Below are 14,041 nucleotides of genomic sequence, written 5' to 3' on the forward strand. Positions count from 1 at the left end.
TCTTGGCGGCGGCTGCTTTCACGTGGAGCGGCAGCAGCAGCAGAACAAGCGATGCGCAAGGGGGAGGAAGAAGAGGAGGATGATAGGGAAGGGGGAAGCATGGAAGAGTTAACATCAGCTGATGCCATCCGCCTGCAAACCTGCAGCTCGCCAGCTGCAACGGAGCAGTGGGCTCCCAAAGGGGCCGGCTGGTCCTTCCTGACATTCCCTGCTCTGTCCCCGTAGAACGAGCATAGAAGGATCATTTTCTCCCGGCTCCTGGATCATTGCATAATGGTCCACGTACTGGCTGGGGATGTGGTTATAACCAGGGATGATAGGAGAAGAGAACAGAGGCGTTGCCATCGTCTTTAATTCCTTTTTGCTTTTCTTTTTGATATGGCTGAAATCCCTCCTGGCACATCCATGGGCAGGAGGCTGCACGTCCCCACTGCCGCTGCTCTGCACAGCCCCTGCCATGCCCACCGCTTGCTGGCTCCCCCAACACATGCAGCCCAGGAATTAATTAAGCTTTAGGACACCCTTGAGATGTTAAGCCACTTGTCCTAGGAAGCTGGGCGGGGGGGATCATTGCCATATTCTCATCTGGCATAAAGCAGGGGTGGTGGCTGTGGCTCAGGGTGTCCAGGCCTTTCTGTGCATGCACTTGTGTGTTTGTATTTTGGGGTGATGAACTCTCTTATCACCCTTTCTCCCTCTCCCTGCCTCGCGTTTCAGTCACTCGTGTCATGACTGTATTTTGGGGCTCCCAGAAATTAATATGATCTGCTGCCTCGGGGTGTACAGATCCTCAGAAGGGGATGCTGAAATCTGCTTTAGACCTCTGATACCCTGTGTAATTTCCCTGCCTCCTCTGCCTCCTCTGGTCAACACCCCCCAGCCCTGCTCTGCCCCTGGCTCCCCGCACTGGGGCTGGGGGGCGGGGGGCACGGCTGGCGTGGGGAGCAGATGGCAGGAAGGGTGACATCAGTAGCGCGATTGTCCGGCCCCATTATTCCTCCTGACGGGCCTCCCGCCCTCCTCCTGTTTCCTGCTCCCGGCCGGCCGGGGCTGCCGAGACAAAGGCGGCTGGCAGCGACCAGGGGGGGTGCGGGGAGAAAAAAAAACCCACTCCTCCTCGCCTCCAGCAAAGAGAGCTGAACCTGCTCATCCCACCCCGGCGATTCTAAGGGTGGTGTTCGCCTTTTGGGGAAGGAGACAGAGGCTGATACAGGGCAAAGCGTTTGGGCAAACCCCACCTGGCCGCCAACTCCGCTCCTCCTGCTTGCGTGCTGGCGGGGGGAGTTGATTAATTTGTATCATTTTCTTTTCCCAGTGCTTACTCTCCTCTTTTCCACGTTGCTGATAAGGAAGGGTACCATTAATAATGCTTCTGTGGGCTGCAGTTTGGAGTGATGCTGTGGGATTAACAGCAGCTCCTGGCTTTTTTTGGTGCAAGGAGAGGAAAGGACCATTTGGGAGGAAAGAAGAAATGGAGACATGTAAAATCCCTTTCTTTTTTCCAATGAATTATGCCTATGATCCTACAATTGTGGTAGCTATAGCTGGCATAGACACTGCTCCCCAAGCCCTGATGTGGACCATCTTCCCATGGTGCCCGATCTGGGAAAAACTGCAGCAACAATTCCACTTGCAGTCATTTCCCTCCACACAAAAATGGTACCAACATAATTGCTCTGGCTGGTTTTGAACCCTTCTCCCAGTGCTGACAATAATAAATTCTCACAATAAAAAATTCCAATAACAACTGGAATAATTCATCTCCTCAGTGCAGTTTGGAGAGCAGAGGTTGTGGGAAATTCCTGCTTGGGTTTTTCACTAGCATTTCTTTAGGGAAGTGTTGAAAATTTTACTTCTTCGAGATCCCTCTGGAAAGTCCACCTCTCAACCACTTCTCGCTTCCTGAAATGGAGCAATCTCCAGAGCAACTGTAGCCATGCTTTGAGGCAAGACAAGGGTCTCTTCAGGCGCTGGGAATATTTATTTATTTGCATTAGGAGCTTGGCTCTGCAAGCAGCTGTTTTGCTTGAGGGAAAGCCGGGGCTTATTTTTGAGCCATGTGCCTGGCTGCTCTTTATGTTGATGGAAGCCCTGTTATTTCAGTGGGGTGATTCACTGTGTTTTGAAACAATACGTGACTGAGATGTCAGTAGTAATTGGGATAATAATAATAGCTCTCTCTTATCTTAGCCTGGATCACCTGTAGAGCATCATTATCCCTGCTTGGCAGCTGGAGAGAGACGGAGCTGGGACCTAGGCTGTGTTGAACCACGCAGTGCTGGGGGCTAATGTCCATATGGGAGTTACTTCCAGCCAGAGCTGGGGACAGTGATGGGGAGCACAAGGCTTGGCACAAAGGCAATGAATGAATGGTCTCAGCTGGGGTTTGGTTGGAGCTGTTGGCCAGGTGGTCCTTGCTCCAGGCTGGTCATACCCCTCCGGCCAAGATTTTAGCAGGGAGGAGGTTTGTTCTTGGGGAGTTGCTCTGGGGCACCTCCAGCACTGGAGTGGGCCAGCAGCTTTTCGAAGGCATGCATGGGTTTGCAAGCCCCACTCAACATCTCCTTGAAGGCAAAAGACTTGCTGCATCTTGGCCCTGCTGTCTCATGCTAGATGGATGTGGGGACCCTGTCTGGAGAGTGACGCCTAGGGTTACTTCAGCAGTCTTGGGGTAACAGCAACCCCCATGGAAGTGTTGCTTCTCAGAAGGATACCTCTGTTGTCAGCTCTGTCCCTGTCCTATGCCAGAAGCAGGAATCTAGTATGGAGCATCTCTTCAGCTTTACCCTCCTCCTCTGCCCCAGTTAGCTTTTAGCCTTCCTGTGTTTAAGGCCAGAGATGGGGCATTTCAGGAGGGTATGAGAGTAATGGGAGACCCATGTGCTTGATTAAACATCTCTGTCTTATTTCCCTTTGTGGTGAGGAGCTGGGATGCCAGTGCAGGCTCCTTGTGTGCTCCATGAGGGCTCCTCAGGACCCTCCTGCAGGTATCCTCACCCCAGCAAGCTGGGTATTTATTTTTTGCAGCCAGGCCATGAGAGGCCAGCACTTGTTTGGCATTTACATTGAGTGAAACCTTCTAACTTTAATAAGATGTAAACCGTGTTGCACATCTCTGCCGTCGCTCAGCAACCCTGCAGTAATGGCCCAAACAAAGCCTTCCCGTGCGGAGGGAACACTAAATCCTATTGTGGGATAACTCTGCTCAGCCAGAGCCAGTATCTCTCCTGCAACCTCCTCAGCCTGGACTGTGCAGATGGGATGAGCCCCTGCCCCACTGCAGAGTGGTCCCTGCCTCACTGTGCTTTTGGGGGAGATGTTTTTGCTGGCATGGGGCTTCAGGATGAGAACTGTGTCTTTGGGATGTGCTAGGGAGCCTTGAAGGGCTAGGCAGCTGCTGAGGACTGGTAGATTCCCCGTTCTGAACTGGCTTGTCAGCCACTGTGTTTCCCTCCAGCTGTGCTTGGATGACCTCCCACAGAAGTCCTGCTTCAGGATTGGCTGAGGAAAAGATGCTGGGGTAGATCCTCATCTGGCTTATCCCAGGTGGCTTCAGTCATTTTTCAGTGTCTTATTTTAGAATTCCCATGTCCTTTTCTCTTCCCTCTTGTCCTGCCCTTTCATCCCTCCTGTCATCCTGCTGAGCTGTAGGGGTGCCAGGTGGGTCCTTTGAGCCCCCCCTTCCTCGTGCAGAGCTGCGCGTGGTGCCCCGACGGGGATTTCTGTTGGTGCGGGGCTGTCCTTCTGCTGCGGTGCAGAGATGTGATGAGCTCAGCTGAATCAGTGCTCCCTGCAGTTTTATTTGGATGGTGCTCACGTTGCTGAGTAGGGAAGCACCTGCAGCAGGGTGTGAAAGCAGCATTAATAGCGACAGCAGCCCTGAGAGAATCTGCTCTGGTGGTGAGATAGGGCTTGGCAGTGAGACAGCAAAACGAGGCGGGTGTCCATGAGTGGTACCTTGTTCAAGTGGTCTCCAAAAGACATTTTGGAGAGGGCTTGGTAGGGGGTGGCCAATGGGCAGCTCCAGCACTAGCTGGAGGAGAGAGCAGCTTGCACACATTCCCTCCTTCCCTGCTTGCTGCTGCCTCCCCCTCCTCCCATGATGTGATGGATGTGCCTTACCCCGCCGGCTGGGAGGGCAGGCACTCTCAGGGCAGGCGTATGCCACACACCCAGCTCTTCAGCAGGTGAGCTGAGCTGTGCCTCTGTGAGCATTTTTATCTTCTTTTAAAAGGTGCATGGACCTTCAGGTAGGTGTGGGAATGTCTGGCTGTGCTTTGAGTGCCCTCATTGCAATCCAGTCGTCATCTGGACACTGGGGCTGGACTCCTGCCTGCAGACATTTGCCTGCCTGCAGATTATCCCACCATCTCACCTGCCCCAGAGGCTCTGGGGGTGGGCAGCTGGGTGCTGTTTGGGGTATGTAAAATCATGTGAGAGCAGCCCAGGAGCTCCTTTCCCTCTCCCCAGTTTATCCCTGCAGTGTGCAGGCCCCAGCACACATTACAAAAGGAAGAAAGAGCATCACCCTGAACATCCACCAAGCAAAAGAAGAGACTTCCCCTCTCCTTCAGCCCTTAGGGGTGATCTGCAGGTTTAGGGTGAGGCATAGTGCCTATAGAGGTGTTACTGTGTTAGGTATGGTGTCTCCAGGCTGAGCCCTGAAGAGCTCCAGCCACAGCACAAGGGCTGTGCTGGGAGCACCCCTGCCTGCAGAGCCACTCCCAAATCCCTGTGTCCCTGTCTCTGTGATACCAGCCAGGCTGAGGAGGAGTATCTGAGTGCAAAAGTTGTCTGGGGAGGAGGTGGTGAAAGAAGTCATGGCAATTTCTGGGATGCAGTTAAGTAACAGCAAGCTGAGGGTGGGCAATAGGGAGGAGTGACCCTACTTTGGGTAGGATGCTCAAAAGTACTCATAGTCAGTGGGGCTGCTCCAGTGGGCACCTCTACTGACACATTTGCTTGTAGCCATGGAGCAGAGTCCCAGCCTGGCTGGACTCTCCATTTGGTGGTCAAAACCAGCTTGTGGAAATGGTGTGGAGCTGGAATTTCCTGCTTGTGTGACCACTAAATTCAGCTTTGCTTCCCATGGTGGTGTGGACAGCAGCATCCTCAGTGCTCAGCCCATTTCTCTGATGCCCGTTTTTTGCCGCTCCCCTGCAGGTGGAGGCAGAGGACCACCAGGACGTGGTGGTCTACGACCAGAGCACGAGGGACGTGACCGGCTTGGCTGCTGACAGCTTCCTCTCCATCCTTCTGGGCAAGTTGGACAGCTGTTTCCACAGTGTCTCCATCCTCACAGGTAGGAGCCCTGGGTTACCACTTCATCTGACGCTCATGCCTTTAGCCTGGACGGAGCTGTGGCCATCCCTGTCCATGTGCACCTTGTTTCCTGGCTGCCAGTGGCTGTGGTGGAGGAGGGCAGCCCTGCATGCAGGCTGAGGAGGCTCAGCCCATGCTGGCATCACTGGGTCATCCCCGTGCCTTCGTTCCTTGCACTGTCCATCTCCCTGCCGCTGCACCCACCAGCCAGGGTGAATGAAAGAGGGGGGTACAGGGGGGTTGTGGTGGCATGGATCTAGCCATCCAAAAGCTGCCCTTTGTTCTCCCATCCCTGCCTTGCTTCATCCCTGGTGAATGTGCCAAGGACCAGACCTGGTTCAGTCACTCTGCTCCCTCTTGCTGCTGTTAAAGGGAGGGCAGGAGAAGAAATCCACGGATGTACTGGAAAGAAGAAGGATGGCAGAGGCAGAGGGTCATCACTGAGTGAGTCAGGGTCTGCTGGAGATGATGCTCTCCGGGCACAAATGTGCAGGCAGAAGGAGGCACGTGCTGCCCTAATTACAGCCCTTCTGCAGTGAGCCAGGCAGCTGATGAATGGAAAACTCCGACCCAGCAGAGAGGAGAAGAGAGGCAGCGAACTGCCTAAGGGAGAGCTGAAGCTGCCTTTGCTTTCCCTTGGCTGGGACAGCCGGGCATCTGCCCTGATGGCTGTCTGCCTCTGAGCTTTCTGCCCATGGAGGGGTGGGCAGGCACTGCCCCATGCAGCCCCTCAGCCCCGCTCCTGAACAGTGCTGAAAGCACAGAGATGGGAATCACCTCTGACCCTCAAGCCTGTCCTCATCCTGTGGCAGCTGGATACTGTTTTGCGGCTGAGGTGGAGGGTACCAACCTCTGTGCCCTGGGGCACCAGAGGGGTGGAGGGAACTGCCACACCCGCAGAGTGATGCTCCCTGGGAAGGGGTAATTGTGAGGGGGAAGGTAGCATGGGCAAGTGGCATTCAGGGAGCCGTGCCCTGCCCCTGCAAGGCAGGGGTAAGTGCTGTTGAATTAGAGCAGCTGCATTGTGATGGGGAGAGCAGAGAGAAACAGTGGGATTAAAGCCCCCCCACTTCAAGCAACAAAATCAAGCAGGGACTACATGAAATCACATTAAAACTAATTATTGTGGCCTGGGTTGCTGAGGGCAGTTCTGGAGGATGCCTCCCTGAGCTTGCTGTGGCAGCCCCTGGCCTGCCTCAGTAGCTGTGCTTGCAGTTCCAAGGTCACCGTGGCATAAACAAGGGCACAGCTTGACGTATGGTGCAGGAGAAGGAAAAGGTGGATTCGGTTGCATCTGGGAAGGAACCTGCTTAGTCATGGGGATGGGTCAGGAAATAGCCTTGGCGGTGTGACCCTGGCACCCCCTAACCCACTGCCACTTTCCCAGGGCTGGGTGAGGAGCAGGGCTGTATGCTGGCTGCAAATCGCCCCCCCTGCCCTGAGTCCTCCTGGAGCCAGGACAGGGCTGGGTGAGGTGGCCCTAAAAACCCCAGAGCCTTTTCCTGCCTTAAGGCAAGCAGAGGCCTGGGGGAGCCTCATGCCAGTGCTCCCCAGCTGCATGGACACCCCCTCAGCCATCAGCACTACCACCACCAAACCCCCTGCCACCAAACCTGCTGTCCCCTACTTGAGCACACACCTCCTCCATTTCCATCTCCCTGGGCTGCAGGAGCCCAGAGCCCCAGGCAGGAGTGCTAGGCACCAAGCAAAGCTCAAGCCTCCCAGATTAAAAGCGCAGCAGGACCTCAGCCTGATGTGGAACGCGGGCCACCAGCAGGTGGAAAAAACGAGCCGAAATGTAGAACACTGGGTCATGGCGGCGGTGTTTCACATGGAAATCATGACTGGAATGGCTGTGCAGAGCATCCAGGGGAGGCTGGGCATGCTCGCTGACAGGCACAGCTTCCTCCTGCCTGCGGTGCGGGCAGCAACGGGCTGGTGTAAAGACAGCTCTGGAGTGCTTGGGGGGTCTGGGGAAGGATGTGTGAGCGGGCCTGATTCTGAACCCTTGCCCTTTTGGGTTTAACCCCTTGGTCTGTCCACTCCAGCGTCAAGCACCCTGTCCTGCCCCAACCCATCTGGTGTCTCAGAAGGAATGCTTGGGTCCTCCTTGGAGGTGCCTTGTGACCCCAGTGGGTTGGCAAGGGCTGCTGAAATCTCAGCTTGTCCCTCAGTGGATGCCATTACCCCAGGGAACCTGTTCTGATGGTCCCCAGTTCATTGTGGCAGCCCTATACAGCCCCTGTGTGCTGCCCAGTTCTCTCAGCCCCAGGCAGATGCTGGGGTTCATGCCTCCGTGTCCCCATCTCGTGCAAACACCAGGCTTGGCTGTTCTTGCTCTCCTCCAGGCCAGCAACCTTCTGACCCTTGAAGCAGCTGATGGAGGCTGATGGGTGAGGACAGGGGAGCTGGGGGTGGCAGGACTGGTGCCAGGGACTCCTCAAGGGTTAACATCCCAGAAGCAGCGATTCCAGTGGCTGGCAAGGAAGAATCTGAGTCAATTATTCCCAGTCTTGGAAATCATCGGCTTCTCTTCTTCTTTCTTTTTTTTTTTTTTTTTGTGTAAGTATAAATAGTGCTGCTTGCTGCCCTCCATCCGTGGGAGCAGAAAGACTGTTGATTTATATGGTTTTCCTGACATCACATGAAGTGGTGGAAAACTGAATGGAGCCAACATTTTTCCTGCATTACGTAATGCCCCCTCCCTCCCAGCCCAGCTCTGCTATTCCTGCAGGAGCCTGACTGTTCTTTAACCTTTGTTTACTTCAGCACAAACCCTTGCTTTTTTGCCTTTTTTTTTTTTCTGTTTTGCCTTTTTTTTTTTTTTAACTTTTCTATTTTCCCCCCCCCCGCCCCCAAATTCTTCCCCTTTGCAATCACCCACTTGGTTTTTATTACGAGGCATTATCTGCTTATGAAGCAGCAGCAGCAGCAGTCTGGCTCCATTGCTCCCTGACAGCTCCGGTGTGCCAGCTCTGGTATTGGAGCCTGTCCAGAGCCGTGTGTGGTGCAGAGCTGGTGGGTGCTGAGCTTCACCAGCTCCTCTCCATTTGTCCAGCTGCAGCAGACAGTGTAGAGATTTTCTTTTACTCCTGTTCAGTGGCTAAGAGTGACAGCTGAGGGCTTGGGATCCTTGGTCCAGATGATGCTGTCACCCATCCTGTCCCTGCTTCTGGTCCTTAGGCTGAGCACCAGGCTTCTCTCTCCCATGCTTGAATCCATGTGCCAGCTGGAGATAAAACCAGGATGGCAGTGTGGCCAGCAGTGGTGGCCCCACAGCCTGGGCTGGGGGGCTTGGGACCCCCCTTGCACGACAGAGACTCTTTTTGCTGTGGTTCCATGTGCTGGGGGAGCTTTACCGCTGCAATATCATGCTCCGACCTGAAACAGGCCCCTCAATTGCTTTCTGAACTCGAGTCATGAGCTTTTCATCTGGCTCGGGAGCGCATGTGAGATCATCTTCAGCGTCCCCCTCCCCCCGCTTTTGTACCAATTCTTCAAGGAATGTTTAAATTTTCCAGTCCTGTTCTTTCTAAATTTGGAGCGTCTGTTTACTCCCAGGATTCGGAAAGAATGTAACAATATCATCAGCGACAAATCCCTCCCAGCCCTTCACTCACCATCCTCCTCACTGAGCAGCCTGGCCATGACCCAGGTCCTCTCCAGCCCAGCGGTGCCATGGCCATCCAGCACAGCTGCAGAGAGTTGTAATTGCATGGCTGCAGTGATCTGGGTGAGGGCTGAGATTTGGGGGATTTTGGGGGAATCTACCAAAGACAGGTGACTTCGCCACAGGCAGAAAGAAGCAGCAAAAAAGGAAAGGGGATTTCCATGCAGGAGCTGACTTGGGCTGCCCAGGCATGAGTGGGTTCAGCACTGAAGGCACTGGCTGGAATTATTTTAGATACAAGGACTCAGAGACAGATGATTTTAATTTAAAAAAAAGAAAAGAAAAAAACACTTTTTTTTTTTTCTGTATAGGGACAGTCCTAAAAAGAGGTTAAACATCAGGGCAATGGAACATGACTTTGCTCATCCTTGGCTGAAAATTCCGTAATGCTTTCTTGTGTCTTGTTGGTGAGAAGCCACACGCCAGTTGCACATCTCCCTTGCTGCATGCTCCTCTTGAAACATACTGGGCTGGGGCTGTTCTGGAGAAAAAGAGAATGAAAAAGCCAAGCTAGGTAGGTGTGAAAGCAGGGCAGAGGCAGAGCAGAGCAGAGGGGGCTTGCCTGGAGTCTGAGTCTCAGAGGCTGGAGTGACAGCATGTACATCCAAAGCTTATCATGGCATACGCTGAAGATAAAAGCTTAGCAGGATCCAGAACCACAACTGAGGTGTCTTTACGAACCAAATGTAAGAAAAAAAAATAAAACCTCAGAAAGAAAATACCCCAAATACCCACACTTTGGTCACAGAATCACAGAATATTCTGAGTTGGAAGGGACCCAGAAGGATCAAGTCCAACTCTTAAGCAAATGACGCATGCAGGGATCAAACCTTCAAACCCACAGTGTTGGGTGTCATTAGCACAGTGCTCTAACCAGGTGAGCGAATCTCAGGGCTCATCAGTCACAAGCTGTCTGATGGGAGTGGGGAGGCAAGACTTGACTGCAGCTGGCGATTTGATGGTCACGTTCCTCATCACCTGCTCTGCACAGCATCACGATTTCACCTGTTGAGTTTGGGGTGTGAGTGTGTCTGCTGGGGACATAGCATGTGCAGAATGCGCTAGCTGGTGGGTTTTGTCCCCTGACTCCAGCAGAGCCTCTGCTCAGTACATGGGCCTGAAAGTACCCTTGTAGGTGAAGCATTAAGGCTATTTCAGGTACCCTCAGGCTGTAATGTCTAAAAGCACTTGGGGACCTACTGGCATTAATCCATCAGATGTACCTACAAGATTTTCCTTTAAGTCTGTCTCTGAACCTCCTGCAAGCACCTCTATCCACCTGTGGCCATCTCCATCCCATAGCATACTGTGATGAACCAAAAGAAGCAGATGCTTGGCTGGCAGTAGTGTGGGTATAAATAAGGAGGGTATGGGAGTGGGATGAGACAGGAAAAAGAGCTCCTGCAGGACTCTCAATTTCTTGCTTCTCCCAGATTTGGGAGTTTTGAAGAACCAATGAATGGGGATTCAGGTTGTTCTTCATCTAAAATTGCCCACATGATGATCAGGAATGGAAGAAGGGTAAGAAGGACTGTGCAGGAGGTTACATCAAGCTTCAGGCTGTAGGTCATGAGGTGCAGGGGGATTACCTGTGGCGATGGACTGGAGGTAGGACACTGATACCGCCCTAGAGGGAAAGGCATTTTTTAAAAAATCAAATGGGAAGACCAAGGTTGGTGATTTTTACAATCCTGGAGTTTTAAGTAACTCCTAACCTCCCTCCCTCTCATGCAAAACATCCCTGGAGGAGTTGCTTCCTTTCCTACAGCAAAGCCATCTGGGACCACTTTAGCCAGGGCAGGACTGTGTTTTCTCGCCCTCTAGCCCCACTTCAGTGGGTTCTGGCATCCAGCTTCTGACACCCAGCCTGGTGGGTGCCCTGGGGAGTGCTCCCAGTCTCCTCAGTCCAAGGCATGGGGGCGGAGTAAGGTGCCCCCTTCTCACCCTGAACCACAACCAGGAGATGCCTGGGAGGCTTTCAGCCCCGGCGGGACCAGTGGCTGCATCCCTGGGAGGGGTTAAGCCAGGTCATGTATGTGCAAGGCTGATTGTATTCCAGACCTATGCTCTAAACCTCCCTGTTTAGCAACGCTGTCGTCAGACAACTTGTTTTCCCGATTCTATAATTACCCTGAGGAGCTTCCCTTCCCCCTCTGGCCGTGTTTTTAACCATTGGACCCAGAAAAGGCAAGCAAAAGGGTCAAAGGCAGAGTGGGACAGAGGAGAAGGGGCTTAGGGAAGAGCAGTCCTCTGGTTGCCATGACTTAGAAAACTGCTATGTAATTTCATTTCTCATTTCTGGAAGGGCAGCGGGAGGAAGGCAACTTCCCCAGTAAGAGATCCTGATGGGCAGGAGCCACTGCCCAGTTACAGCTTCCTTCCTTTTGAGAAATCTGCCTTCCCTCATCCACCTCCCCCTTTCCCTGGGCCTGTGCTGCATGCTTGCAAAAGGTCGTCACTAGCAATTATTACCAGGTCCCAGAGCTGGGTGGAGAGAGGAACCTCTGGCCCTGCCCAGCTGGGCTTGTGCCAGGCTATAGGCACTGTCCTGACAGGGTATGTAGGTGCTGAACAGGGACTCATCCTGCTCCCTGCTCTTGCACGAGGATTACATGAGTCTCTCCAACCCATTACAGTGGATGTTTTTCCAGTGAGTGCTGTGGCAATGAGAGCGAAGTGAGGCTGGTGAGGCTGGGCATCTCTCCCTGGGTGGTGCACCCCTGTCTGCTAAACAGGGGCTGGAGGCAGGATGGGTGACAGCCTGGCCAGGAGGAGCACCTGGGGGGAAGGGCCAAGGGGCAGTAGCTAATACATGGAATATATTTCTGCACTATGGACGTTGCCTTTTATCTCTCTACTTGCCAGCTGCCCCCTGCCCCAGGTGCCAACTCCTGTACTGGTTCTGGCAAAAGGGTAAAGAAAATGGAGAGAGAGCAGAGATGAGGATGCTGCCTGGGGAATGGTGGCTGCAGGTGGCATCTCCTTGTGGCTGGACTTCACACTGCTGGAGGAGGGGGGTTGCTGGCTATCTCTGCTCGCTTGTCTTTTGCTGAGGATCAGAGGGGTGTGGGACACTGGTAAGCCTCCTGCATTGAGGTCTACTTGGTGTCATGCCCAGCTTCCCACCTGGTGCTCCGAGTAGCCCTGAACTGAAATCTCAGTCCAAACACATCCTGAAGGACCCTGACATTACCAGAATAACTTGTGCCCAGGGCTCTTGGAAGCCTGAGGGAGGTGGACAACCAGAGGTCAGTGAGGAAAGGCAAGTTTTGTTTGTGCATCTCTGGGTCAGGGGCAGGTTGAGTATTGCACCGCCTAATTCACCACATGCTTCCTTGGCCACTGCCCCTGCATAACCTAGTGACCCTGGTAGAGCGATTAGGTCCACCCCAGTAGACCCCCAGGCACAGCCACCAGAGCTGGTCACAGCTGGATCACTGACCAGCATGGGTAGAGCACTGCTGGCACAGTGGCAGTGGCACATGGAGGGATCTCTACCCTGGCAGGCATTGGCACTGGCCACCAGCATCATGCGCCCTCACTTTTAGTGACGGTGGTGGCAAATGTGGGGGACCACAGATCCCCCCGGGGACCTGCTGTGGTAGTCACTTCCTGAGCATAGCTTGTGGGGGAAGGCTGCTTCTCTCTCTTCCAGCCTAGTTGGAGCATGCTTTGAATTTTATCCAACCTCTGACCCACATCTGATAATAATCAAACCATATTTGTTACAACAACAAGGCTCGTTAGGAGGCTGGCTCCACTCAGGGTGGGGGGGAGGAGACAGCACTTAGTTAATGCCAATGACCTCATCTCATGTGATGTCATTCAAAGGAAAAACACTGAAGTCACTCACATATGGCTCAGCCTGGGGTTTTTCAGCCCATAAAGGTTCAGATTTTCAAAGGCACAATACATGCCCCCCCCCTTCTCTCCCCCGCTTACTATAATCCTGAATGATTTTCTGGAGGCCTGGGCTCAGACCAATAAACTCGTAAGGAGCTGTGTGGAGATGTATTAAGGAGTCCTGCGGGTGGGAAGCGGGGAACAAGTAATTTTCTCCCCCAGAACAAATGCAAAGAAGAAAATACATCACTCCTCACCTGCTTCAGAAGCCACCAGAGATGGATAGACCCCCAGTGAGACTAGGAAAGGCCATTCCTACATGTCCCCTCTTGCTGGAGTTTTGCACGTGAGAAGGCTTTGGCAGAGGGTACATCTCCTCCAGACTATGGTCCTGCTTTGCTGGGGCAAGGCAGATAACTCCATCTGACATGGCCATGCACAGGTGTGAGCAGCCCAGTGCCAGCAGCCCCTTTTCCTGCCAGCTGTTGGGACCCATTCATCTCCAGCTGTTTGGGACCACTCCAGGATGAGCATCCTCCTGGGTGATGCTTTCAGTGGAGACATTAAGGGACAAGATGAACTGGTCATTAGGGACCTGTCCCGTTCCCAGCTCTGCCTTGCAGCAAAGAGCCCCGGAGAAGTTATTTAATCTTTTGTGGCTCGGTTTCCCTCTTGGGAAGCTGAGATCATGGCATTGCCCTTCCTGGTGCTGGGGTTCAGAGTTAAACAGTGCCCAGGGGATGCAGGTTGGTCCTGCCAGGAGCAGCTGTTGGGGAGGGGGTGCAGCCGGGGGGTGCCTTCACCGTACGAGGAGCAGCAGGGAGCCGGGATTGGAGGGTGGTGCTGCATCCCCCCTTCGTTGTGGGGGTTTGATCGCACACCGCCCTGGCAGGTGCTAAAATGAGGTGTGGGCATGAGCTTCCTCCCACCACGTTCCCGTCCCCATATTAGCTGCGCGGGGCCAAAGCCGGCGTGGTGCAGCGATCCATCTCCCGCCGCGGCCGCTGGCTGGGGGGGGCTTTGAGCAGGAGAGAAAATCGCGGTTGCGCCTTTAAGCAGGGAGCGGAGCATATGTCAGCCCGGCGTTGTGCTGCGTGTCTGTGTGCTGAGTAAGGAATGCGGCCGCATGCCTGACCCGTTAGCTATGAGCGCGGTACGGGCGCGCAGCGAGCGCGGCGGCGGATGGGGCGGCTGCTCCCGGGCTGA

The 14,041-nt window shown here is 53.8% G+C and overlaps 1 protein-coding gene across 1 annotated transcript in view; it reads left to right on the forward strand.

Annotated features, from left to right (window-relative positions):
- Nucleotides 1-14,041, forward strand: part of DUSP8 (dual specificity phosphatase 8) — a gene marked incomplete at its 3' end in the record, with an annotated part of 38,377 nt that overhangs the window by 14,205 nt on the left and 10,131 nt on the right. Inside the window, exon 3 of the mRNA XM_008644284.2 lies at nt 5,164-5,302. Within this exon, the coding sequence (XP_008642506.1) occupies nt 5,164-5,302 (139 nt within the window). The remainder of the gene's footprint in view (nt 1-5,163; nt 5,303-14,041) is intronic.

The sequence above is a fragment of the Corvus brachyrhynchos genome, unplaced genomic scaffold (genome assembly GCF_000691975.1).
Source record: "Corvus brachyrhynchos isolate BGI_N302 unplaced genomic scaffold, ASM69197v1 scaffold62, whole genome shotgun sequence".
Lineage (NCBI taxonomy): Eukaryota > Metazoa > Chordata > Aves > Passeriformes > Corvidae > Corvus > Corvus brachyrhynchos.